This window comes from Myotis yumanensis, unplaced genomic scaffold (assembly GCF_028538775.1).
Source record: "Myotis yumanensis isolate MYYU_CA2020_CCGP unplaced genomic scaffold, mMyoYum1.0.hap1 SCAF_15, whole genome shotgun sequence".
In the NCBI taxonomy this organism is placed as follows: domain Eukaryota; kingdom Metazoa; phylum Chordata; class Mammalia; order Chiroptera; family Vespertilionidae; genus Myotis; species Myotis yumanensis.
In genome coordinates this window covers 54,013,372-54,039,656 of record NW_027223766.1, presented here as the reverse complement: position 1 = coordinate 54,039,656, position 26,285 = coordinate 54,013,372, and the positions used below count along the sequence as shown (strand labels likewise).

General features: G+C 60.4%; 3 protein-coding genes across 3 annotated transcripts; 1 reads left to right on the top strand and 2 right to left on the bottom strand.

Annotated features, from left to right (window-relative positions):
* The first annotated feature begins 5,968 nt into the window (after nucleotides 1–5,968).
* LOC138993043 (testis-specific serine/threonine-protein kinase 5-like) lies at nucleotides 5,969–8,577 on the top strand. The gene is made up of 8 exons (XM_070392112.1): nucleotides 5,969–6,172; nucleotides 6,526–6,633; nucleotides 6,801–7,003; nucleotides 7,094–7,149; nucleotides 7,416–7,548; nucleotides 7,623–7,738; nucleotides 8,050–8,184; nucleotides 8,276–8,577. Exons 1-8 carry the CDS (start codon nucleotides 5,969–5,971, stop codon nucleotides 8,575–8,577), a joined length of 1,257 nt encoding a protein of 418 aa, XP_070248213.1.
* An 862-nt stretch (nucleotides 8,578–9,439) lies between these two features.
* Nucleotides 9,440–11,684, bottom strand: HGH1 (HGH1 homolog). Its single transcript, XM_070392124.1, has 6 exons — nucleotides 11,049–11,684; nucleotides 10,880–10,980; nucleotides 10,673–10,771; nucleotides 10,390–10,481; nucleotides 10,189–10,311; nucleotides 9,440–10,103 (listed from the first exon to the last, which is right to left on the bottom strand). The coding sequence occupies exons 1-6, from the start codon at nucleotides 11,678–11,680 to the stop codon at nucleotides 9,924–9,926; spliced, it is 1,227 nt and encodes a 408-aa protein (XP_070248225.1). The 5' UTR covers nucleotides 11,681–11,684; the 3' UTR covers nucleotides 9,440–9,923.
* Nucleotides 11,685–15,670: 3,986 nt separating this feature from the next.
* WDR97 (WD repeat domain 97) lies at nucleotides 15,671–26,159 on the bottom strand. Its single transcript, XM_070392111.1, is given in 25 exon segments — nucleotides 15,671–15,873; nucleotides 15,988–16,049; nucleotides 16,390–16,874; nucleotides 17,438–17,600; nucleotides 17,677–17,798; nucleotides 17,885–18,082; nucleotides 18,184–18,372; nucleotides 18,445–18,669; nucleotides 18,789–18,917; nucleotides 19,352–19,435; nucleotides 19,539–19,664; nucleotides 19,744–19,989; nucleotides 20,084–20,233; nucleotides 20,395–20,536; nucleotides 20,653–20,834; nucleotides 20,923–21,055; nucleotides 21,244–21,334; nucleotides 23,099–23,335; nucleotides 23,419–23,561; nucleotides 23,890–24,580; nucleotides 24,733–24,854; nucleotides 24,951–25,579; nucleotides 25,745–25,795; nucleotides 25,797–25,861; nucleotides 26,036–26,159. Coding segments are annotated over 25 exon segments (4,992 nt in total).
* Between the last annotated feature and the right edge of the window lie 126 nt (nucleotides 26,160–26,285).

The following is a 26,285-nucleotide window of genomic DNA, read 5'->3' as shown; positions in this document are numbered from 1 at the left end:
AGGGAGCCAATTCGATGTAAAAACATAAGAATCTGTATTCAAGCTAGCTAGCTTGGGCCCCCCATCCATATCAAGGTAAAACCAAATGGCTGAGCGCCCCAACCCCGCCCGAAGACCGGTTATATAGGGGGGGGTTGGAGAAAGGGGAGGAGAAAGAACTGTGCTCTGCCGCCTGGGTGTGGCTAGCAGAGTAGGATGTGGCCCCCTACCCTGGGGCAACCTAGCCCTCGCCCTTTCAACTCTCCTCGGTGTCCCCCTCGGACGCTTACACCCCCACGACCCCCACTCACAAGACACCGTCTCGCACAGCAGGGAACCCATCAGAGACGCGGGCTCGGCGTGTGATTGCGCCCAAAGCCGGTCCACTCGTACACACATACCTGACCGGGTACACATGCCAGGTGGCCCGACCTGGGTGCACACGGCGCATGCTCTGTAGCTCACATGAGCACACACACTGTGCACCAGCAAGCCACCGCGCACCGGAGCTCCCGAGGCCGCCGACCTCTCCTCCAGCAGGTACTAGGTGCACCGGTTAACAGTGCGGATCGACCATCAACCCTTTAACAGTGCGGATCAACCATCAACCGGTTAATAGTGCGGATCGACCATCAACCGGTTAACAGTGCAGATCAACCATCAACCGGTTAACAGTGCGGATCAACCATCAACCAGTTAACAGTGCGGATCAACCATCAACCGGTTAATAGTGCGGATCAACCATCAACCGGTTTATAGTGCGGATTAACCATCAACCGGTTAATGCAGATCGACCATCAACCGACCATCAACAGACCATCAACTGGTTAACAGTGCGGATCGACCATCAACTGGTTTATAGTGCGGATCAACCATCAACCGGTTAATGCAGATCGACCATCAACCGACCATCAACCGACCATCAACTAGTTAACAGTGCAGATCGACCATCAACTGGTTAACAGTGCGGATCAACCATCAACCGACCATCAACCGACCATCAACTGGTTAACAGTGCAGATCGACCATCAACCGGTTAACAGTGTGGATCAACCATCAACCGACCATCAACCGACCATCAACTGGTTAACAGTGCAGATCGACCATCAACCGGTTAACAGTGCGGATCAACCATCAACCGGTTTATAGTGCGGATCAACCATCAACCGGTTAATGCAGATCGACCATCAACCGACCATCAACCGACCATCAACCGACCATCAACTGGTTAACAGTGCGGATCAACCATCAACCAGTTAACAGTGCGGATCAACCATCAACCAGTTAATAGTGCGGATCAACCATCAACCGGTTAACAGTGCGGATCGACCATCAACCGGTTTATAGTGCGGATCAACCATCAACCAGTTAATAGTGCGGATCAACCATCAACCCTTTAACAGTGCGGATCAACCATCACCCGGTTTATAGTGCAGTTTAATCATCAACCGGTTAAAAATGCAGATTTTGTAAACAAAACACAATAATTTCAAAAGAAACATCAAAAGCGCTTTGTTCAAAGTAATGTCCATTGCTAGGTACACATCCCCCCATCTTTCAGGTCATTTGTGGAGACCATCCCAATAGAACTTTTCTTGTTTTGAGGCAGACCATTCAGAGACCCAATTTTCCATTTCTTCGTACGTTTTGAAGTGTTGCTCAGAAAGTGCGTGGGCCATCGATCGGAACAAGTGATCATCTGAAGGAGCAAGGTCTGGTGAATACAGCGGGTGGATTAATACTTCCCAGGCAAGATCTTTTAACGTGTCTGTAACTGGTTTTGAAGTGTGTGATGGTGCGTCATCATGAAGCAAAATTACTTTGCCGTGTCTTCTGGCCCATTTTTGTTTTACGATCAAAGCATGGCTCAAATTGATTATTTGTTGTCGTTAGTGATCAGTATGAATGATTTCACCTGGTTTTAGAAACTCATAATACACCACACCTTCCCGATCCCACCAAACGCAGAGCATTGTCTTCCTTCCGAAGCGATTTGGCCTTGCAGTTGATGTTGATGGTTGACCTGGATCAATCCATGATTTTGTGCGTTTGGGATTCTCAAAATAAATCCACTTTTCATCACCAGTCACAATCGATGCAAAAAAGACTTTTGTGCCATTGAAGCAACATTTTACTGATGACTTTTCAGTTTTCCATTTGTCTTTCCTTCAGTTGATGTGGCACCCACTTTCCTTCCTCTAAAATCGTTCCCATTGCTTGTAAACAATCGGAAATTGTTTGCTGAGCAACGTTTGATCTTTCTGCAAGTTGTTTTTGAGTTTGACACGCATCTTCATCCAATAATGCTTGTCATTGTTGGTCTTCAAACTTTTTCGGTTGACCTGGACGTTCTTTGTCTTTCACATCGAAATCATCATTTTTAAAGCATTTAAACCAGCATTCACGAGTATCTTGAGATGGAGCAAGTTCACCATAAGCTTCCTGAAGTATACGATCACTTTCAGTAGCACTTTTCTTCAAAATAAAGTAATGAATTAAAACTTCCTGCAAATGCTCTTTTTTTGGCACGAAATTCGACATTTTTAAGCGTAAAAATATCTATGGTGTTAATACCTTCAGAAAATTTGGCATATGAAGTTTTGAAGCTTGTTGTCAATACAACAAAATAGCATACATATCAAATCGCATATGTATCAACATACGTGTAACTCCATCTATTGAAAAAAATCCATAATATTAATCCAACCAACCACACACACGCACGCACGCACGCACGCACGCGCACACACGCACACAGGAGGCCAGCAGACCCCAGAAATGAAGGCGAGCAGTTCTCTTCCTTCGGGGCCTTGGGTCTGGAGAGGCAGACAATACACAAGTAAAGATTTATAAGACGCACAATGTGCTGTAAGGGGCGCGGCTCCGGCCTGGGAGAGGGGCCCGCATTCTGGGCAGAGACACTGGCACCTGCAAAGACCCTGAGGCTGAAATCGCTTGGATGTGTTCACAGACCAAAATAAAGGAGGAAGTGACCTTCCAGAAGCTCAGGAAGTGAGCAGTGCATTTGGAGAAGGAAGTGGTCAGCGGCAGGACATCCAGGGTGCAAGAAGTGTCTGCAGAGAGCTGTGGGCGAGGGGACAAGGCGGCAAAGTGGGGCTCCAATATGAGGACAGGTGGCAGCTTAACAGTGAGGGGAGGGGCATTCTTCCACAGAGAGGACTTCAGCCTGTTTCTTTTGTTTTTTAATATATTTTTATTGATTTCAGAGAAAGAGGGAGAGGGAGAGAGAAACATCAATGATGAGAGAAAATCATTGATTGGTTGCATGCAACCCAGGCACGTGCCCTGACCGGGAATTGAACCGTGATCTCCTGGTTCATAGGTCTATGCTCAACCACTGAGCCACGCCGGCCAGGCCAGCCTGTTTCTTTTGTAGGAATGGAGCCCGAAGTTAGGGGACAGGACTCAGATGGCTGGGTGAGGTGTGACAGATGGGGCTGGCACCTCGGAAAGAGCCCCAACCCCAACCCCAACCCCAACCCACCAACTGTATCCCCACTAGGCTGGAGGGGAGAGGTCAAATGGGACACGTGGAAGTGGTGGGGAGGGGCTTCTCCCCAGCTCACAGCTGGCCGGCTTGCTCTCCTGCAGAAGCCCTGCCTCTGCTCCCCGTGGCCAGTGCCTGCCATGCCCACCTGGCCCTGCCCCCTCCCCAACTCAGCCAGACTTCAGTCCCCAAGCACACACGCTGCCCAGCACGATCACAGCTGTCATCTAACTTCTATTAAATTGCTAATGCCAGTCTCCCTTCCACAACGGTACGCTCTAGGACAGGCCCATATCTGCTCTTTGCTTCCCAGAGCTCAGCACCACGCCCAGCCTGTGCTGGGTGCTCAGTGACTGTCCCTGGAATGGAGGGGTGACCTAGGGTGCAGAGAAAGAGGAGGGTAAGGCGGACTTTGCAGAAGGATGAGGCTGGGGACAGACTTGCTGGCCTCCAGTGTGTCCTGGGTCCTGGTGGGAGCAAAGGTGAGAGGGGTGTGGGCAGTAGCGCAGCCGCCCTTGGCCGGAGCCCCACATTTCTCCCTTGTGCTGCTCTAGCTCTAGACAGGGCCCTTCTCCAGACCCGCCAACACCTGAGTAGCAACCCCATCTTAAATCCCCTCCGGCCCGGCCGGAATGGTTCACCTGAGCATCAACCCATGAACCAGGAGGTCAGGGTTCGATTCGTGGTCAGGGCACATGCCGGGTTGCGGGCTCCATCCCCAGTACAGGGCGTGTAGGAGGCAACCAATCAATGATTCTCTCATCACTGATGTTTCTCTCTCTCCCTCTCCCTTCCTCCCTGAAAACAAACAAACAAACAAACAAACAAAAAACACATATTAACCCTCTGCTTAGAATACCTGGGACATGTGGAAGTGGCCAGGGAGGGGTGCTTCTGCTCTTTTCCTAATCTCTAGGTCAGCACCATCCAGCTAGTTTATCCACATTTGCTATATTCTAGGCCAGTGGTTTTCAAACTTATTTGGCCTACCGCCCCCTTTCCAGAAAAAATATTACTCAGCGCCCCCTGGAAATTAATTATTTTTAATTTTAATAGCAATTAAACAGAAAGATATATGTATTAATGTTTCTACCTTTTTCGTAAAATATAGTAAAGAAAGGTGTAAATTAGAAACATTGAAGTTTGAAATTATGAAACTATTTATTGAACTCAGAATAGAAAGGTAATACAAAAAAAGTTAAAACAAATGCACCTGTGGCCATCACCGCCCCCCCTGGATCGCTGCAGCGCCCACCAGGGGGCGGTAGCGCCCACTTTGGGAATCACTGTTCTAGGCAATTTGCCAGACATAGGCTATGGGTGAGTAAGGGAATAGCAAGCACAAGCCTTGCTCCCAAACAGCTCACAGTCCAACAGGGATGACAAAATGAGCCTGGGCCCCCCGGGCAGAGCACTCCAGGCCGTCCCTGCAGCAGGCCCGCCACACCTACCAGGAGTCCCAGGGGGGACAAGTCAGGTCCACAGACACCAAGCCGCCAGCAGGCCCCAGGCCCCGTGGGACACTCCCAGAGCAGCCGCCCTCCGTCTGCGCCGTCTGGTTCACGGCAGAGAGACTGCGTATTTGGGCCTGAGTTCTGTCACCTGTAAAAGGGGCATCACCTGGTTATGCTCCGATTTTAGATCCCGAACGTGCACTGGCTGCCTCCTGGGACAGGCACGTCAGCTGGGGTCTGTGGGAGGCGGGAGGTGCGCCAACTATGGCCGCTTGGCGGGGCACCTGGCAGGCATAGGCACTAATAATGTCACCGGCTACTCCCTTTGGTAACAGTGCTCACAGAAGACTCTCGAGGGCAGAAGGCCGGGTCATGGTGGCTGCTCTCTCCGGAAGCTGCAGGGGTTGGGGTGGGCCCAGGGGGGTCCCCCTTCCTTGGGGCTGTGTCCTTGAGTCTGCAGAGAGCTCTGCGGGCCATTGCCCAGGCAGGAGAAGCTTCCAGGCCTCGGCAGAGGAAGGCCAGTGCTCCCCTCCCCCAGCTGCCAGCTCGGGACCCTCCCAAAGGACAAGGAGTGCAGTTAAGATAGTTGCTGGCAAGTGCTGTCCTTTCCCCCTGACGTTAGCCCTCAGGGGTTCTCACCACGGAGGGGGCCCCTATGCAGGACAGGGCTGCTGTCAGTGAGACGCTCTCGACAGGCAGGTCCTGGGGACAGAAGGACACCCCTCTGAGGGCACAGTGCAGCTGCAGTTCTAGAACCCTTCATTCTAGAACCTTCCCTTCTTTCCCAGAGCTGTCCCTCCCCACAGCCTCAGTCCCCACCCTGAGCTCTCGGCCCTGGCCACTCCCCTGCCTCTGCCCCCATCCCAGCAAAGCTTTCCAAAGCCTCGAGGGGGTGCAGGTCCTGCCGGGCCTCCTGCAGCCCTGTCACCCCATCCCTCAGACACAAGTCAGGCCTCTGCCACGCCCCTCCCCCTCCCCCTCCCAAGAGCTGGACAGCCCCAGCTCCGTCCACAGTGCCCTGCCCTCCATGAAGGGCAACAGCAGGCGAAAGCTGGACCAGCGAACCTTCATGGCCCAGGTGCGTGAGTGCAGGGACAAGGGCTACCTGCTCTCACCCAAGAAGATCGGCTCCGGGGCCTTCTCCAAAGTCTACCTGGCCTACGCCACGCAGGAGCGCGTGCAGCACAACCCCCGGCTGGCCTCCGACCTGCGGGGCAAGCGCCACAGCATGGTGAGGCCGCCGCCACCCTGCCCCGGAGCTCGGGTGCCCTCCGACCCAGCCCTAGTGGGCTCCATCCTAACCCTTCTCAGGCACCTCCCAGCCGCTCTGGCTTCTCCCAATCGATCCCACATGCTCCCTGGAGGCTCAGGCTCCCCAGGCTGACCGCTTGCAGTCCTTGGAGACCTGAGGAAGTGCCCCGACAGGAGTGGGGAAAAGGCCTGCACTGTCTCCCAGGGCTCTGCTTACCCCCCGCCCCTCACCCCCACCAAGGTCAGCACCGTGCACAGGACCTGGGCCCTGCCCTGTCACTCCCTGCCCTGGGGCTGTGGTCTGCCCACAGCCGCTCCCCCCCACCCCTGCAGGTGGCCATCAAGATCGTCTCTACTGCCGAGGCCCCTGTGGAGCTGGCCCAAAAGTTCCTGCCCCGAGAGATCTCATCACTCAATGCCACGTACAAGCACCTGAATGTGGTGGGCAGAGACCTCCAGATGTCTGACCCCATCCTGCCCACCCCCTGCGCCAGCCCTCACCACGCCTGCCGCCCACCCAGGCCTGCCTCCTTCCCCATCCCGACACCCCAATCTAGGGCACCGACAGTCCCTTCCTGGGGTGCTAGCAGGCGGGTGGGGTCCCGCAGGTGCAGCTGTACGAGACCTACCACAACAGCCAGCGCGCCTACCTGGTCCTGGAGCTGGCGGGCCGCGGCGACCTGCTGGAACACATCAACACGGTGTCCGACCACCGCCGCTGCCCGGGGCTGGAGGAGAAGGAGGCCCACAGGCTGTTCTGGCAGCTGGTCAGCGCCGTGGCCCACTGCCACAGCTCTGGTGTGGTGCACCGGTGAGGGTGCCCGCCCAGCCCACCCCTGCCTGCAGGGAGGGGCAGGCCCACCTGAGCCAGGCCCAGCCCCACCTGCATTTCCCCACGCAGGGACCTGAAGTGTGAGAACATCCTGCTGGACGACCAAGGCTTCCTGAAGCTGACAGGTGAGCCCTCAGCCCAGCTCCCGCCCGGCCCAAGCCTGTGCTGACCCCCGACCCAGCTACTCACCTCGCAGAAGCCCCCCCCCCCACCACCCCCCCCACTTGTCTGCTCCAGAGTGGCTGACCTTCAACCCTCCCAGGAGGCCTGCCCCCACCCTTGCCTACAGCCACCCTGCAGGCACCCGCACCCCCATGCCCACCACACAGCCCTCCCTCCCTCCCTCACCCCTCCCCGTGCCCCGCCCGCCCCGCCCCCGGCCCCTGCACAGACTTCGGCTTCGCCAACCAGTCGGCGCTCAAGGACGCGCTGCTGAGCACCTTCTGCGGCTCCGTGGCCTACACGGCGCCCGAGATCCTCATGAGCAAGAAGTACAGCGGGGAGCGGGCGGACATGTGGAGCCTGTGAGTGTCCCGGGGCACCCCGCGGGCCAGGGCCCGGGGCGGGGTGGGGGCCGCCCCGAGAGCCCCGCCCCCAGAGGTGTCATCCTTTACGCCATGGTGACCGGGAAGCTGCCCTTCAAGGAGCGCCGGCCGCACCGCATGCTGCTCCTGATGCGCCGCGGCCCCGCCTTCCCGCCCGGCCTGTCCCCAGGTGAGCCCGCCGCCGGCAGGAGGCCTGGCCGGAGGGGCCATTCTGCGCCCGGAAGAGGGGAACCGGGGAGAGACTCCGCTGGCACCCCCTCGCCCCACCCCTCCCGCCCGCTGGTGAGGGGGAAGCTGGGAGAGGCGGTGGCCACCCCGAAAGGAAGCCCAGGGCAGGCTGCCGGCTCTGTGCGCGTCTCCCCATCAGTTACGGGGTGCGGGGTGGTGGTGGTGGGGGGTGGGGTCCGAGTGGGCAGCGGCCAAGGGGGCAGCGGCCAAGGGGGCAGGCGCTGCAGCCCTCGCCCTCGCCCTCGCCCTCAGAGTGCCAGGACCTGATCCGGGCGCTGCTCCAGCTGCGCCCCTGCGCGCGCCCGGACCTGCCGCAGGTGGCCGCTCACCGCTGGATGCTGCCCGCCCCGCCCGCGCTCTTCCGCTCGGCGCTCCGCGCTGCGCCAGGTGGGACGGTGTCCGAGGGGCGGGCGGCAGGGCTTCCCCCCGGCGCCCCGCCTGACCCCCCCCCCCCCCGCCCCAACCCATGCGTCCACAGCAGATAATCCGGCGGAGCCTGGAGAGGACTCCGAGCGCACCAGGCCGCTTCGGCAGCTGCGTCGCCCGCAGCAGCAGGGGACCCCCAAGAGTGCCTCCGGCACAGCGCCCCCGCCCCCGGAGGCCCGCCCTGGCCGAGGGGCGGGCTCTGCCTCTGCTGGGCCCGGGCTCCAGAGCATCGCGAAGGCCAGCCCCCTTCGCCATGGGCCCCCTCCGCTGTGCTCCCCGAGCGCCCTCAGGAGCGCGCCGGGGCAGCGCCTGGTCAGCCGAGGGCAGTGGGTGGACAGGGTGGAGGCCACATAAACCGTTTATTCTGTGGAGCGGAGGTGTGAACCAGCGGCCAGGAAACTGGGGAGCCTCCTTAACCAGGGAGAAGGCGCCCACGCGCCAGAGCTTCAACGGGGAAGGAGAGTGGGAGGGACCGCGCGTGGGGAAGACACCAGGCACCGTGAGCACCTGAGCGCCGCCTCCAGGGGCTGACAGCAGGAGACAGAGGGCGCGAGGGGTGGCAGTGCTGAGGACCCCTGGGGAGCCTTGCTGGGCCACAGCACCAGGGCGTCCCGGCCTGGAGGGCAGTACTTGGGTCCTATGCAAAAGATGGCAGTAAATTTGGCGAGAGGCCCAGGAAGGGCATATAGAGGCGTGAGGGCCACAGACAGCCTCCAGGGACAGCCTGGGTGACTACTCGGAGGATGCAGAGTAGGGGGACCACCCATGGCGGGGGGGGGGGGGGGGTAGGTCTTGTGCTGGCAAGGGGCTGCGGGAAGATCAGGGTCTGGGTCAAGTGGAAAGGTGGAGGATGAAGGGGAGGCAGCACCCCACTAGTGCTCCAAGGACAGGCTGGGGGGGCGGGGGGCAGCTCTAGGAGAGCCCAGGGACAGGCTGCAGCTGGTGAAGGCCTCAGGTCAGGCCATGGAGGCTGAGGGTCAGCAGAGGGCCCAGGTGGAGGGACTTGGGTGGGACTGGCAGGAAGGGGCACTGCTCACACCTGGTGGCTGCCTCGGCCTCGTGGAACCCTGGGACGAAAGCGCCAGCTGGCCTCTCAGGCTTGCAATGTCCAGCCCTCCCCCCGCGCCTCCAGCCCTGGAGGATGGACATGGCTCCCCGGGCTATCTCTGCGGAGGCACCTGAGAGCCACAGGACCTGGCCAGCTCCTCTGAACAAGTTGCATTTTAAATATATATATATATTTTTATTGATTTCAGAGAGGAAGGGAGAGGGAGAGAGAGAGAAACATCAGCGATGAGAGAGAATCATGTTCAGCTGCCTCTTGCTCGCCCCATGCTGGAGATGGAGCCTGCAACCCGCCTCAGTGTGCCCTGACCTGACCGGGAATCAAACCGTGACTCCTGGTTCATAGGTCAATGCTCAACCACTGAACCACGCTGGCCAGGCACCAGCTGCATTTTTGCTCAAGCAACAGGGCACAGGGAGGTGCCCGCAACTCTCCAATGTTTCAGGGGCATTAGCCCAAGAGCTCTCAGCATGAACCCAGAGCTTAAGTGTAGCTTTCTTCTCAGTAGGGAACAGCCTCGGAGCAAGGTGACCCAGAGGCCTGCAGGCAGCTGCAGGAAGGCCTGATCTGGGAGGCCAGGACGGGTGGGCTCGTCAAGGTGGGCCTGGAGCTGGCGGTGGTCTGTGCAGGTGCCTCAGGTGGGTGCAGCCCCCTCCGCCTGTGGCTCTGGAGATAGCTCCCGCTCCTGCTGCTCCCGCAGGCACTGCTCCTGCTCCTGGCGGTCCAGCTCCTGCAGCTGCCGCTCCACATCCTCAGGTACCTGCACTTCCAGCAGGTTTTCCATGCCACGCTCCGGCTCATCCCCAATAAGCACCTGCAGCAGGGGAGGCAGGTGAGCAGGCGCTGGCACACCGTGGGCACGCCCCCATCCCCCTCCTCCTCCCAAACCCTGCACCCACCTGGATGAGTTTCTCACAAGTCCCCCGCACATCAGACTCAGGCTCCCAGTTGTGCAGCTCTCGGAGAATCAGGTAGGCTCCCTGGTCCCTCACCTGCTGCCGACCAGGTGCTGTGGCCGTCAGCTGAGAGAGAGCAGATGTTAGTCAGAGGTCAGCGTCTATGTTGGGGGGTGGGGTTCCTGCAGCGGGACCCCTGCTCACCAGCATGATGGCCTCAATGAGCATCTTCCGGATGTCAGCGTCAGGCTCCCGCTGCTTGTCTGGTGGCAGGTACTGTAGGTCCACGGGCAGCCCTAGGGGTGGATGTGGGAGTCCTTGGGTCCCTGTGCTGGGCCACCGGGCCAGACCCCACCTTTGTCAGCCCCATCTGTGCTCAGCCACTCGCTAGGAGGTTTCAGAAGGGGCCCTGATGGGGACAATCCCTCCCCCTCCCACTCCTGTCCTCCCCTCCTGTTAAGCCTGAGGCTGCACCTCAGCCACTCACGCTCCATCTCCTCCTCAGAGAAGTCCTCAGGCCCAGCCAGGGGCAGTAGCAAGAAGGGGAGAATGTCCACCTCGGGCCCCAGCAACCATTCGTGGTGTCCTGGAGGGGGTAAGAGACGGGGATGGGGGCCACTCCAGTCTAGAGGGGCCCTAGAATTCAGTCTCCCCCTCCATTGCCCCCATCGCAACGGCCCCCCCAACCACTCACGGTGCTCGAAGCAGCAGTTCCGCAGCGTCCCCACGACCCCGCCCCTGCGCACTGTGGAGTCCGGGTACTGGGTGAGGGGCAGCAGCCGCTGGACCACGCACCTGAAGGGAGGGGCCACTCAGTGCTGTCCCTGCTCACTCCCCCTCCCCGCGGGCCGCCTGGGGCGCACCTGTCCCGGTCCAGCAGGAAGGCCCTCGCCGCGGGCCGCTGGCTGAGGTTGGAGAGCACCGGCCCCAGGTAATGCAGGGGCGCGCGGGCGTTGTAGCCGGGCGTGCACAGCGCGCGCACCAGCCGCTCCAGGCCGGCCTCCCCGGGCTCCGCGGCCGTCAGCGCCTCCATCAGCGAGGCACACGGCGCCGGCTCGCGGCTGAGGTTGGCCAGCACGGCGGCCGCCTCCTCCGCCCAGGGCCACTGCGGGTCCAACGCGCGGCCGAGCAAGCGGGCGGGCAGCCCGGGCGCAGCCGCCAGCAGCGACTCGTGCAGGCTGGGGTCGGCGGCCAGGTTGACGAGGGCGCGGGCGGCGTCGCGGGCCGGGGCCGGGGCGGGTGCCGCCGCCAACTCCACCAGCGCCCGCAGCAGCGCCGCCTGCCCAGCCAGCAGCGTCCGGCCCGGCCCGGAGCCCGTCAGCGCCAGCACGTGCCCCGCCGCCGCCTCCTGCAGGTCCGCCCGCGCGCCGGGCGCCAGGAAGGGCAGGAGCTTGGCCGCCTCCGCCGCCGCCTCCGGAGACAGCGACCCCTCGGTGCCAACGCCGCCGGCCGGCGCGCCCGCGTCCGCCGCAGCCTCCCCCGAGCCTCCCCGCATCTCGCGGTCGCCCGGGAAGCTCCGCCCGGGTCCGTGCGCCCCGCCCCGCCCCGCCACTGGGTCCACGGCCCCGCCCACCAGGAACACGGAAGCCACGGAGACCAATCCGAGGCCGAGGACTCTGTGAAGGGGGCGGGGCCAGAGCGTGGGGCGGGGCTTCGCCGAGGCGCGGAGCATTGTGGGACTGGGTGCCGGCCGGAAGCGGCTGCCTGGTGGGAGGACGGGCCCTGGGGCTCCTATAGGCACACATGTTGGGGCCCCTCTGGCGCCTTCCCCGGGGTGACCCGCGGCCCTGCTGGCTGCCATCACGTGCCCCCCATCCTGGGCTGGGCAGAGGCCCACCTTCGCTGGGAGAGACGCGGTCAATGACTTTAACTTGCAGTGTTAGACCAGCCTTGCATTCCTGCCTAACCCTGTTTTGTTCATATATTTTCAATTTTAGTATTTTTAAAAAATATATTTTTATAGCCCTGGCTGGTTTGGCTCAGTGGATAGAGCGTCGGACTGTGGACTGGAGGGTCCCAGGTTCGATTCCGGTCAAGGGGCACATGCCCCGGTTGCGGGCTCGATCCCCAGTGCAGGAGGCAGCCGATCAATGGGTCTCTCTCATCATTGATGTTTCTATCGCTCTCTCCCTCTCCTTTCCTCTCTGAAATCAATAAAAATGTATTAAAAATAGTTAAAATGCTAAATTTTATTTTTTAAAATATATTTTTTTATAGATTCTAGGGAGGGAGGGAGAGGGAGAGAGAGAGAAATATCAATGAGGAGAGAGAATCATGGATTGGCTGCCTCCGGCTCGCCCCCTACTGGGGTCGAGCCGCATGCATCCTCGCCTGGAACCAAACCACAACCCTTCGGTCCTCAGGCCTAAGCCCTAACCACTGCGCAACCAGCTCAGGGAGACCGCTCTTCTTTCCTATTACAAGGTTTTCCCCATTTATCCTTTGTCGTGGATTATTTATGTACTTTACTTTTACACAGTTACAAGTCCCTTAAAAGATGGGTATTGCCCTAGCTGGTATGGCTCAGTGGATAGAACCTCAACCTGTGGACTAAAGGGTCCACAGTCAAGGGCACAAGCCCGGGTTACAGACTCGATCCCCAGTAGGGGGCGTGCAGGAGGCAGCTGATCAATGATTCTCTCTCATCATTGATGTTTCTCTCTCTCTCCCTCTCCTTCCTCTCTGAAATCAATTTTTTAAAAAAAGACACAGTGCCTTCTTAAAAAAAAAAAAAAGATGGGTATTATTTTTATCTGCACTGAGGACTAGGATGTTAGTCCTAGGAGCAATGATGCCCCTGAAGCCTGTAGGTAACAGGCCCAAGAGCTGGGATTGGCCCCCGACGCAGGCCCATGAGGAGGGCACCCCACAGCCGCAGGCCCGACCTGAGCTGTGTGAGAGTCCCGTGGGAGCGGAGAAGAAGTGCCCACCCCTCCAAGGACACTACGTGCTCCCCGCATGCAGATCCGGCCCCTAAAAGCAGAACATTTCTGGGGAGGGGAGTGGGAGGTTATGGGTAACACAGGTAAACGGTGCCCTCTGCTGGGCACTTTTGAGTGAGACAAAAATGTGCACCTCAGGGCCCACTTGTAGTCCACAAGTGTTTACAGAAATCACCAGCTAGGGGGCTTTAAATATTTCCAAGATAAATGAAAAGGTAAAAAAAAAAAAAAAAAAAAAGGAAATAATTTCAAAGTTAAAACTACAAGAGTTGGCCAGGCTGGCGTGGCTCAGTGGCTGAGCATCAATCCATTTTTTATTCAGCAAATATGTCTATCTTTCCCTTCTAAGTGTTCTGGTTACCTTGTGGTACACTTACACTTTTATTTCCAATATTCAGATCGTCTGAAAGTGTCTCCTGTCAATAATGTGAGGAAGGGGTCCGGCTTCACTTTCTATCTGCACACCCTGCGCTGAGCCCTGGTCCCGAGTGTGGAGATCAATACTAATTAATTTCATCCTCAGGGCAGTCCGCTGAGGCTTACAGTAACGCACCTAAGATCACACAGGAAGTGGAGTACATTTTTTTTTTTCTTCTATTTTGACTTCTATTGTGAAAATCTCATTCTGGCTTTCTGTACATTTTTTTTCATTAGGTTGTGTGATTCTTCTTGTTGTTATTGATTTGTAGAAGTTCTTTCTATGTTTTGGGGTGAGTCATTTTTAGTCACATGTGGCCTGCCTTTTCACTCTCTTAATGCTATATTTCAGTAACAGATTTCTTCATTTAAAAATAATTGCATATTGTTATGTATTTTAAATATTAATATTTTCATTTATGGTTGTTTTTACCTGTTTACCCTTGCCCTACTTTCTCATATTGTTGTTCTGTTTGGTTGGTTTTTTGTTTGTTTTTTGTCGTTGTTGTTTTTGTTGATCCTCCCTCACCCGAGGATAGTTTTTCCATTGATTTTTTTAAAAATACATTTTATTGATTTTTTACAGAGAGGAAGGGAGAGAGTTAGAAACATCGATGAGAGAGAAACATCGACAAGCTGCCTCCTGCACACCCTCCACTGGGGATGTGCCCGCAGCCCAGGTACATGCCCTTGACCGGAATCGAACCTGGCACCCTTCAGTCCACAGGCTGACGCTCCATCCACTGAGCCAAACCCATTAGGGCTCCACTGATTTTTAGAGAGTGGAAAGGAGGGAGCGGCGGAGAGAGAGAAACATCGATGTGACAGAGACTCACTGATTGGTTGCCTACCACACAGCCCCAGCCGGGGCCAGGGATTGAACCTGCAACCCAGGTATGTGCCCTTCATGGGGAATCGAACCTTCAACCCTTCAGTGCATGGGTCAACACGCTAACCAATGAGCTACACTTGCCAGGGCTCATTTTTTAATTTTAAAAGCTTTTGTTGCTTTTATAATTTGAACCATGAAAACCAGTAGAAGCAGACCACCATAGGCCACACAAACTCCCTTTAAAATGGTTCCGCCCTGCAGCTCTCCAGGCTGGCACCCTGGCCCTGCTTGGCCTCAAAAGAACCCTCTACTCAGCAGCCCCATATCAGGACCCCCTGCGCAGCTCGGGGGAGATGGGGAAGGTGTGGGAGGCCAGCTGTAACCAGAAAGCCATGGGGAAGCAACCTCTAAAGCCGGAGGCTGAAGACACAGGAAGGAAACTGCTGCCCGGGCAGCCCAACCGAAGGGTGTGAACGCCAGAACAGGCCCTTCCCCGGCGGCCAAGTCGCCCGTGTGCACGGGAGTCCCCCCGCTTCACAGATAGTCTGTCCCCGGCTGGTGTTAGGTCCTGAGGACACGGCCCCTTTCATTGCTTTTTGGATGACAGGAGTCCTTCTAGCCTAAAGGGAACGATGTGCCAACAGATTCCCGGTCTCTCCTGCACCCAAAGACCACAGCCCCTGCCCGGCTGGCCTGGCTCAGCAGTTGAGCTTCAACCTATGACCCAGGAGATCACAACTTGATTCCCGGTCAGGGCACAGGCCCAGGTTGCGGCTCGATCCCCAGTGGGGGGTGTACAGGAGGCAGTCAATCAATGATTCTCATCATTGATGTTTTCATCTCTCCCTTTCTCTCTGAAATCAATAAAAATATATTTTTTAAAAAAAGACTGCCGCCCACCCACACCTGCAGCCATCCAGACCCTCTCCTCTCCCCGGAACACCTGGCCACCCTCTGGCCTGTAGTCCGCCCTCCCTTCTCGCCCTCAGTAACTGACGGAGAAATGCTGGCTGACGCCTGAGCAGGGACGAGCCCACACTATGGCTCCCTGCCTGGGTGGACGGGTGCGGCCCCCCATGGGCTGACCACAGCCCCGACCCTGTCCCACCCACTCCACCAGCCACACCTCCCTGGTGGCCCCCAAAGACGGTCAGGGCAGCTAGTTTTCTGGCTGGACTTTATTCCAGTCCCTGGTCTTGGCCAGGGGTGGACGGCGGGTGGAGAGCTGTGTCCTGAACCCCCGCTGGAGGGCAGGGGGGGCTGGGACCAGGGTCCGGCCAAGGTCGCCAGCGGGTCAGCGGTAGAAGTCCGGGTCTGCAAGGTCCGGCAGGAAGTAGCGCTGCAGGGCTGGCTGCAGGAGCAGGGGCGGCAGCGGGCGGGCAGGCCTGGGCCAGTCCACGGGGAAAGGCCGCAGCTCCACCCGAGGCAGCGGCAGCTTCAGCGTCCGGATGGAGCCGTCGAGGGTGCGGCCCTCACCGTGCCGGGCCAGCATCTGGCCTGGGGTCGTCAGGGCAGTGAGGCCTGGGGTGAGGTTGAGGCCCTGTGGGACCCAAGCTGGGGTGGGGGTGGGGTGGAGCTCAGGGTCCAGTCTCTACCCCTGTCCCCACTCACCCCTCAGTCTCATTGCAGATCCCTGGAGCTTGATCTCCTGGAGCCTGAGAATGGGGTCAAGCCTAGGGTGGTAAGAAGGTGGGTGTGAGCCCTGGCTGGTGCAGCTCAGTGGATAGAGCGTCAGCGTGCAGACTGAAGGGACCGAGGTTCGATTCCAGTCAAGGGGGACATGCCTGGGTTTCGGACTCGATTCCTAATAAGGGGCATACAGGAGGCAGCCAATCGATGATTCTCTCTCATCATTGATGTTTCTCTCTCTCTCCCTCTCCTTTCCTCTCTGAAATCAATAAAAATATATTTTTAAAAATAAAAATAAAAAAGAAGGTGGGTTTGACTGAGCCAGGCCCCCAGCCACCCCGTGGGCCCTGCCCCAGCCGGTGCCCGGCGCCCTCAGCCGCTCACAGGTGGTCACGGGGCTGTGGCACCACGGCGTTGGGCGGCAGCAGGTGCGGCCTCTGGTCCCTGGCCGCCTCCTGCAGGCAGCTCCTCCGATGCTTGCAGAAGAAGTTGAGTGCGTCGATCGGCCCCAGGTCCAGCATCTTTGACCGCGACCAGTCTGTCTGCTCCAGTGGCAGTGGGTGGTCGGGCATCGCGTCGGGCGCCGAGGAGCGCACGTGGATGTCGGGCACGGAGGAGAAGGGCATCAGGCTCTCCGAGAGCGTGCGGTGGCTGTGGTGGACGGGGAACTGCGAGGTCAGCTGCTGGACCTGGGAATCCAGGGTCACGGGGCCCAGGTCTCTGGTCAAGCCCGGCTGCAAGCGTGTCCAGGAGACGGTGGAGAGTGCGGAGTGCACCGAGGGCCCCGAGGAGACCGGCGACAGCACAGTCTCAGAAACCTTGGGCAGCACCTCTGACAACCTGGCAACTGACGGCTGCAAGGCTTCTACCTGCGGGGGAGGGGGGGGCAGGAGGCCGGATCGGGTGCTGCTCCTGGACCCCAGCTGGACCCCGCTGCAGACTCCCTCCCAGGAAGAAGCAGGAAGATCCCGAGAGAGGCGGGACTGGGAGGACAGGTGCCGTGGATCTAGAGCAGTGGTTCTCAACCTTCCTAATGCCGCGACCCTTTAAGACAGTTCCTCATGTTGTGGTGACCCCAACCATAAAATTATTTTCGTTGCTACTTCATAACTGTAATGATGCTACTGTTATGAATCGTCATGTAAATATCTGATCTGCAGGATGCATTTTCACTGTTACAAATTGAACATAATGAAAGCATAGTGATTAATCACAAAAACAATATGTAATTATGTATGTGTTTTCCGATGATCTTAGGCGACCCCTGTGAAAGGGTCGTTCGACCCCCCAAAGGGGTCGAGACCCACAGGTTGAGAACCGCTGATCTAGAGCAAGGCAAGGCCTCCCAGCCTCCCCTGCTCTCCCTGCACCTGGGGAAAGCCCTGGGCGAAGGCAAGAGGTTCCACTGGCAGGTCCCCCCCCCCCCCCCCACCTCCAGGAGGTGGGTCATCTCCTCCAGCTTCTGGGAACAGCATCTGCGCAGCACGGCCTTGCAGTGCAGGTCCAGGTCCTGCACCCAGGTCATCATCTCCCTGAACAGGAAGCCCTCCGGGTCCTGGAGGCCCAGCCCTTCCAGCAGCTTCTTGAGCTCAGGCCTGCGACAGGTGAGGGCGGCTCATGCCCCGTCCCCCAGCTCCTGCCTCCCACCCCTGCTGCCCAGGGCCGCCTCACCTGCAGGAAGCTGGCGAGTAGAGGAGGTAGGACATGAGCTCCAGCACCACCTCGCGGGATTCCAGGGAGCAGGCCAGTTGCAGCTGCAGAGCCAGCATCACGAACTGCCTCTGGGTCTTTTCCTGAGCACCGGCAGGAGGGCGATTTGTGGGGCCGGCCTGGAGCATGACAGGGCGGGTTGGGGCGAGGCGGGCGGGGTGGGGCGGACCTGGAGGTTGGGGGGCTCGTCCAGGTTGAGCAGGTACTTGAGGGTCTCCTGCAGCTTCTTGTAGAGGGTTTTGCTCATCTCGGGCAGCAGCCTCAGCAGCGCCCACAGGATGTGCACACGGTTCTCCCAGGAGGCCTCCTTCAGCAGGTCCATGAGCCGCGAGGCCAGGCCGTCCACCGTGCCCACCTCGGGGTACGCCTGCAAGGACAGCGAGCTGAGGCCCTGCCCCTGCGCCACTCCCCCCTCCCCCCAGCCAGCTTCCCAGGCATCCCCCCCACCCCCCGGCCGCCCCCACAAACCTCCAGGGTGAAGATGGGGAAGAGCTTTTTGAACCAGTTCTGGATGACAAAGAAACGCAGGAACCTGGGCAGGTGCCCGTAGCGCAGTTCCCAGAGCGAGTGCCCGAGGCGGTGCTGGTGGCGGCGGAGAAAGGTCTCTGTCCTGGCAGTGGTCTCCCGGATGTGTCTCTTGGCCAAGAACTCATATCTCTGGATGGTGGAGGTGGCGTGGAGGGTCGTGGTGACCACTGAAAGCCTCGCTTCCCTCTCTGCTCCACTCACCGCAGCCCTGCTGGGGGCGCGCCCCTGCATCACTGCCGGTTTCTCAAACGTCAACAGTTCCTGGGAGGGCTCCGGAGACGAGAGGGGATAGTCCAAGGTCCAGTCCAGCTCCAGGTCCAGGTCCAGGTCCAGGTCCTCGTCCCCCTCATCCGACCACTGGATCTGGCTCCTGGTGCGGGGCTGTCTGCCCCGCAACAGCCACAGGTCCTCCTGGCTGCCCGCTGGCTGCAGAGGGGACAGCACCACTAGCCACTGGCACGAGTGGCACCCCCCTCCCCCCCTGCTGCAGAGCCCTCCCCTGCCCACAGGGCGAGCGCCAGCCCCGCCCCTTGCCTGCCCCTTGCCTTAGACGAGTCTCGGGCAGTCAGCTGAGGGAGGTTCCCCAGGCCGCTGACCTCCTGGGGCAGCCACATCTGCTGCAGCACCACGGAGTTGGGGACCCAGCCTGGGAAGTGGATGGGCCTCCGCAGGTTCTAGGGGTAGAGGACAGCCTGGTGGGCGAGGACTGACTTCTGCCCTATTCCACCTGCCACCGCCCAGCTTCCTGCCAGGCCTCCAGGCGCTGAACGGGTGCCCCCCACACAACACACAGGCAGGTGGAGCCTTCAGAAATCACGGGGAGCCCTGGCTGGTGTGGCTCAGTGGATAGAGCAGCGGCCTGCAGACTGAAGGATCCTGGATTCGATTCTGGTCAAGGGCACAGGCCCGGGTTGTGGGCTCGGTCCCCAGTGTGGGGTGTGCAGGAGGCAGCCCATCCATGATTCTCTCTCATCATTGATGTTTCTATGTCTCTCTCCCTCTCCCTTCCTCTCTGAAATCAATAAATATTTGTTTGTAGGAATAGAGAGATGATGGGGAGCACCATCAGGGTGACCCCTGTAGGGAGGGCCTCTGGGGGGGGTCTCACCTTATAGTGCTGAGCAGAGGCAGGAAAGAAGCCCCCGAGGTCGGACAGGAGCTCTTTGGGCCGCCTCTCCAGCAGCAGCGGGACCTGGGGACGGGCCAGGGGCTCAGAGCCCAGCGGGGACTCAGTGCCCCCCTGCAGCTCTGCCCTGGGGGGCGGTTTGTAGCATCCCCCCGGCCTGGCCCCTCACCCTGTGCTTCAGGTGGGAAGACGGTGCTTCTGGGGACGCAGGCCTCTCCTGTCGGAGCTGCTCCGACTGCAGCTGCAGGTCCACGCTGAGGCCCAGGAAGGAGCTCAGGGAGGAGTGAGCCAGCAGCTGGGGCACGGGAGGAGTCAGGGGCGGGGGCAGGGTCCTGCAGTCAGGACAGAGGGGGGGCAGGGGTAGGAGGCCTCACCTGGGATGCCCTGCTGTGGTCCCGCTGGTGGGTGGGTGGGATGGGCAGGGTGACTCGGGGAGGGTGGGCGAAGCGCTGGCTCAGGGCCCCCCAGTCCCGTGGAGGCAGCATTTTGGGAGAGTCAGTGCGGACCCCAGCCTTCGCCAGACTGGGGGTGACGCTCGGCAGGGTGGACACATCCCCGTTCTTCTCCACTGTGATGGCCATGCTGGTCCACTGCTGGGACTCTGTCCTGGGATGCATGCCCTGGGGGGTGCAGGCAGGGCAGGGGGTGGTGTCAGAGCCCCAGGATGGAGGAAGGGGCTGGGTCGGGGCTGGTGCGGGGAAGCACCCCACCCACCAGCAGGGCCGGGCCGTAGACCAGATACAAGTAGTTGTCAAAGGCCTCCAGTTGCTGCTGCCAGGAGAGCGGGGCCCGGGCTGCTGGCACCACCTGACCCCGTCTCAGCTGTTGAAGGTCTTGGTCCCGGGCAGATAAGGGTTCCAGGTCCTGGGGCAGGGGGTCAGAGGTCAGCCCATTCTTCCCGGAGTCTTGCCATGTGCTACCCAGATAACCGCAGGGATCCCAGGCCCGCCCCAGGGATGTGGCCCAAGCCTGGGCAGGGGGCAGGCCTGGGCATTGGGGTGGGGAGGGGTCAGGATCCACCTCACCTCCTTCAAGAGCGGCTGCTGAGGTACTGCCGTCCAGTGGCGGAAGAAAGACAAGGCCGAGCTGTAGACAGGGATGATAGGAGGTACGCTAAGCGGGACTGGACTGAGGCTGGGACAGTCATCCAGGAGGGTGGCCAGGCCCCTGAGGGGGCACAGGAGACAGGAGGGGGTGCCAGGGCTGGGACAGGCTTGAGGTGGCCCCAGGGGCCTGGGAGCCCTGGGACTTCGTGCTGGGACACTGGGGGCACACAGCCAGACCTTGAGCCAGGGCAGCTGGGTGGGAGTCTCCGGGTTGGCTCAGCAGGCCTGCTGGCTGAACTGAGGCTGGCCACCCCATGCAGGCTGGACAACCTCTGCAGCTGGACTGAAGTCAGCGACTCCTGGGTGGTCAGCGGCAGGGGAGGGTCATCGAGCCCATCGGGGGGCTTCTGGCACAGCTTCTGAGCAGGGAAAGGAGCCTGGAGCCCTGGCCGGGAAGCTTGTGTGCCTGCAGCAGCCCTACCCACACCCCCCGGGCTCACGGCACACCTTCACCATGTAGGCTGTGGGCAGGTAGAGCCTGTGGGGTACCAGGCAGAGGCGGGAGCCCAGGGCCAGCACCAGGTCTCCATTGTTGCTGGAGAAGGTCAGAGCCTGAGGCGCTCCGTTCAGCTGCAGGAGTCTGCAGGGGGGCCCAGGGCATGAGGCCAGCCTTGCTCCAAAGAGCAGGAAGTACAGGGAGCAGGATAGTGAGAGGCTCTCTCCCCTGTTCAGCCGCTAGACTCTGCTGGGAGCGAATGAGCTGCCCCCAGGGTCCCAGCCGGGCCGCCTGCCCTCCTGCCCTCCCTCCCGCATCAGGGCCCAGCCCACCGCAGCAGGCGGTTCTCGGTGGTCCAGATCCGCATGGTGCAGTCCAGGCTGGAGGAGGCGTACAGCTTGAGTGTGGGGCAGCAGCACAGGCCTGGGGGCGAGGCTCAGAGTCAAGAATCAGGGCCAGCCCTGGCCAGTTTTGCTCAGTGGATAGAGCCTAGGCCTGCAGACTGAAGGGTCCTGGGTTCGATTTGGGTCAAGGGCACATGCCCGGGTTGTGGGCTCCATCCCCAGTGGGGGGTGCAGGAGGCAGCCGATCAATGATTCTCTCTCATCATTAATGCTCCTATCTCTCTCTCCCTCTCCCTTCCTCTTGTGAAATCAATAAAATATATATATATATATATAGCCCTGGCTGATTTGGCTTTGTGGATGGAGTGTCGGCCTGCGGACTCAAGGGTCCCAGGTTCGATTCAGATCAAGGGCATGTACCTTGGTTGTGGGCACATCCCCAGTAGGGGGTGTGCAGGAGGCAGCTGATCGTTGTTTCTCTCTCATCGACGTTTCTAACTCTCTATCCCTCTCCCTTCCTCTCTGTAAAAAATCAATAAAATATTTATATATACATATATACACACACACACTAGAGGCCTGGTGCACAAAAATTTGTGCACTCTGCGGGGGGCGTCCCTCAGCCCAGCCTATGCCCTCTTGCAGTCTGGGACCTCTCAGAGGGTGTCCACCTGCTGGCTTAGGCCCATTCCCTGGGGGATTGGGCCCAAGCTGGCAGTCAGACATCCCTCTGGCAGTCCGGCAGCCCTCGGGGGATGTCCACTTACCAGCAGGGAGCAGACCTAGGCTGCAGTTGGACATCCTTAGTGCTGCTGAGGAGGCGGGAGAGGCTCCCACCACCACCGCTGTGCTGGCAGCCATCAGCCTGGCTTGTGGCTGAGCAGAGCTCCCCCTGTAGGAGTGCACTGACCACCAGGGGGCAGCTCCTGCATTGAGCATCTGCCCTCTGGTGGTCAGTGTGTGTCATAGTGACCAGTCATTCCCAATCGTTCTGCTGTTAGGGTCAGTTTGCATATTATCCTTTTTATAGAATAGAGGCCTGGTGCATGGGTGGGGGCCAGCTGGTTTGCCCTGAGGGTGTCGGAGATCAGGGTGGGGGTCCCGCTGGGGTGCCTGGCCAGCCTGGGTGAGGGACTGATGGTTGTTTGCAGGCTGTTCAAGCCCTCCCCAGTGCGGACCCTCACCCCATGGAGGTTTGGCCAGCCTGGGTGAGGGGCTTATGGCTGTTTTCAGGATAGCCACACCCCCTTTAGGGTGGGGGGTCCCCACTGGGGTGCCTGGCCAGTCTGGGTGAGGGACTGAGGGCTGTTTTCAGGATGGCCAAGCCCCCCGGCAACGGAAGCTCCTAGTCTCTCCTTTTTTTCTTTCTTTTTTTTATTCTGGGATTTATTTACCTTCTATAATTAAAACTGTAGCCTTGAGTGGAGCTCAGAGCTGGCCAGACCGGGGGGGGGGGGTGGGGGGGGGGTGGGCGGAAGCTTGGCTTCCTCCATCGCCAGGGGCAACCCAAGCCTCCTGCTCGCTCCAGCTCCGTGGCCATAGCCGGCTGAAAGCAGGTATCTGGGGTTTATTTATCTTCTATAATTGAAACTTTGTACCCTTGAGTGGAGCTCAGAGCTGGTTGCAGCAGACAGGAAGCTTGGCTTCCTCCATCACTGGGGCAACCAAGCCTCCTGCTTGCTCCAGCTCCATGGCTGCTGGTGGCCATCTTGGTTGGGTTAATTTTCATATAGTCGCTCTGATTGGCTGGTGGGCGTGGCTTAAGGCATAGCGAAGGTACAGTCAATTTGCATGTGTCTTTTATTAGTGTAGATATATCCACCCCTCAGCCCTGCCCCCTCACCAGTGATGTGGTCCAAGTGGTCGTCCTGGGGCCGGTGGTCATAGCGCTGGCTGTTGTGCAGGCCAAACTGCACCAGCCCGTAGGTGGCGCTGTCAGGGTCCTCGAAGGCCACCATAATGTTCCTCCGGAGCGCGCATAGCGCCAAGGCGGGGTGGTAGCAGGAGAAGGTGCGTAGCAGGCTCAGGCTCTCCTCCGAGTAGGGGAACATACGCCACATCTTCACCGTCAAGTCCCCGCCTGCCAGGTGGGGCAGAGCCAGTGCTGGGCCTTTGTGCAGGGAAGGGGTTCCCGGCTCTGGGGCAGTGGGAGGGGGTACTGACCGGAGGTCACGACGCTGTTCCAGGTCGATGCGATGGCAGTGACCGGGCCCGGGCTGTGCGCCTCTGTGTGGAAGACGGGCTCCAGTGTGTGCCAGCTGAGCACCGACAAGGTGCCATCCGTGTGCCCCACCACCGGCAGGTACCTGCAGGAGACACCAGCCTGTTGGCACGGGCCCCACAGGCCCGCCCGGCCCTCACTGGCTCCGACACCTACCTGTTCTTTTCTTTTCATGTATATCCTATTTAAAAAATATGTTTTTATTGGTTTTTTTAGAGAGAGAGAGGAAGGGAGAGGGGGAGAGAGAGAGAAACATCAATGAGAGAGAATCATGGATTGGCTGCCTCCTGCACACCCCCCACAGGGGATCCAGCCCGCAGCCCCGGCATGTGCCCTGACCGGGAATTGAACCTGCGACCTCTTGGTTCCTGGGTCGACGCTCAACCGCTGAGCCAGACGGCCGGGCCACCTACCTGTTCTTCTCCTTCCAGGTTCGGATGTCGCTGTGGCCCACCTCACCTTTGCGCTGGCGCACCGTCTCCCAGGTGGAGAACGCGCTCCTTGGGTCCGTGAGGTGGCTGTAGAGGTGCAGGCAGCAGGGCCGGGGCGCGGGGAGCGGCAGCGGGCTCTTGCGGAGCAGCACGCACATGGGGCTGCACGCCGCGTTGGCCCGCACCAGGTGCCCTGCGCGCGTCAGCAGCCACAGCACCTCGCGCGGCAGGCAGTAGGCCACGGCGGCGGCGCAGTCCTCAGGCCCCAGCAGCAGCGCGCTCACTGTGCGCCCCGTCTCGGGGTTCACCAGGTAGACGGAGCCGTCGGTGCAGGCGCACACGAGGCGAGCGGGCAGGTATGGGGGCAGGGGCAGCTCGGGCGCCACCTGCAGGTGCAGGATGGGTGCGGAGAGCTGCGCCAACGGTGAGTATAGCTCGCGCAGGCACCACAGCTCCACGCTGCCCGCGCGCACGGAGAGCACGGGCCAGCCGGGGCTGGCGGGCGCCAGCAGCTGGTTCACGCTCTCGGACCGCGTGCTCTGGCCCCAGTAGCTCAGCATCACTTCGCCCACCTGAGCCACCGCCTGCAGGTCCCACGTGCGGAGCGTCCCGTCCTGAGAGGCGGACAGCACCAGGGTCGTGTTGGGGAGCACGGCCATAGCTGTCACCGGGCCTGCAGGAGGGCGCGTGTCACTCGGGTGCACCAGGGACCGAGAGAGGGGAAACCGACCAGCTCGGGTGACGATAGAGAGAGAAGCTTGGCCAGAGATGGTGGAGATTCTGGACAGCGCGGCGCTCTTTACGGCTGGGTGGGGCGGGGTGTACCTGTGTGGCCCACGAACACCATCCGGATCTGCCAGTCAGCCCCCCACACCTTCACCGTGCTGTCTCGGGAAGCTGTCACCATGGCCTCCATCTCCCCGCAGTACGCCAGGTCAGAGATGGTGCTGGGGGAAGGCCCGGCGGACTCAGCATGGCCTCCCCGGAGCCTCTGCGCCCGGCCCAACTGGCTTTCCCTCCGCCCACGCCCTGGGCCCCCTCACGTTTTGTGGAGATCCTGGCACACGTCTGTGACAGTCCAGGTGTGCAGATCGAAGGTGAGCACAGCCGAGCCATAGGCCGCGAAGCAGCGAGGGACGTAGTTGGGAGCCAGGGGCCCCAGAGCCAGGCGCGTGAGGGCACCAGCGCAGCTTAACTGGGGCTGCAGCGAGGGCCCGCAAGGCAACAGGCAGCGACCCTCTAAACGGAACTTCCAGAGCGCCAGGCCTCCGCCCGCCTCCGCCACCAGCAGCAGGCCCAGGTCCGGAACCGGCAGGCAGCAGATGGGCTCGCGGCGGGGCGGCCGACCCACTCTGGGCTCACTCAGCCACAGCAGGCTGAGGTCGGGCTTGAGGATGGCCAGCCCTGCGGGGCCCCAGCCCACGAAGCGGCTCATGGAGCCCAGCGGGCCCAGCACAGCCACCAGCCCCGTGAGTGCCACGGGCGCCGGCAGCGTCCCGAGAGCCCAGCCGTCCTCTCGGTGCAGGTGCAGGCAGCCCGCCCGGTCCAGCACCACAAAGCGTCTCCCCACGGGGTCCAGCGCCACCGAGCGCAGCCCGGCCGCCACCTCCAGGCGGCGCAGCGGCTCCAGTCCGTGCGTCAGGCGAGCCACGCGCAGCTCGGACCTCTTCTCCTGCGGGCAGGAGGGTGGGCGGGCGGTCAGTCCACTGGGGGGAGCGGGCAGAGGAGGCGCCCCGCCTCGGGAGCCCAGAGGATGGCTGGATCCTGCTAGGGACCCCGAGGAGAGCCGCCAGGCCAGGAGCGAGGCCTCCAGGCAGAGGCCGTGGGCCAGGCGCACCTTCTCCACGATGTTGCGGAGGCTTCTCCGCAGCAGCAGCCACAGCAGGCGGGGCGCGGGCGTTGGGGGTCGTGCTCCTCAAGAAAAGCTTCGGGACCAGCTTCAAGAACGACAGCTCTGCGGGCCGTGGGGGCAGCGCCGTCAGTCACCGCCACTGTGCGGCCTGGGCCCCCACCCCAGAGGGTGGCGGGCAGCCGGGGACCGTCAGGAGGGCCCTGTGGGTGCGGGACTGCCCGGGGCGCTTTGGGTTCCGGCTGACATCGCGCCTGGGTGCGGGCCAGGCCGGCTCACCCCGTTCTTCGAGCAGCCCGGGGTCCGGGACGCCATAGTTGTCAGTGTCGTTCAGGTCTGTGTCCAGAGTCATGTTGTCTTCTACTAAAAAGGGGTTGCCGACATCGGACACATCCGTCTCCATTTTGGCGGCGGTGGCAGGTCCAGGCGGCTTAACAGCCCCTACTGCCCGTTGCTAGGATACCAGGGGACGTAGCCCCGCCCCACGCCGGCCCCACCCCACGCCGGCCCCGCCCCCAGGCCACACAAA

Bases quoted from the DNA above. Each gene is read 5' to 3' on its own strand.
- LOC138993043 (XM_070392112.1), top strand. From the start codon at position 5,969: ATGAAGGGCAACAGCAGGCGAAAGCTGGACCAGCGAACCTTCATGGCC. The intron at 7,150-7,415 runs GTGAGCCCTCAG...GCCCCTGCACAG, and splicing joins AGGCTTCCTGAAGCTGACAG to ACTTCGGCTTCGCCAACCAG. The intron at 7,549-7,622 runs GTGAGTGTCCCG...CCCCGCCCCCAG, and splicing joins CGGGCGGACATGTGGAGCCT to AGGTGTCATCCTTTACGCCA.
- HGH1 (XM_070392124.1), bottom strand. From the start codon at position 11,680: ATGCGGGGAGGCTCGGGGGAGGCTGCGGCGGACGCGGGCGCGCCGGCC. The intron at 10,482-10,672 runs GTGAGTGGCTGA...ATCCACCCCTAG, and splicing joins CTCTGAGGAGGAGATGGAGC to GGCTGCCCGTGGACCTACAG. The intron at 10,104-10,188 runs GTGGGTGCAGGG...CCCCTGCTGCAG, and splicing joins CTTGTGAGAAACTCATCCAG to GTGCTTATTGGGGATGAGCC.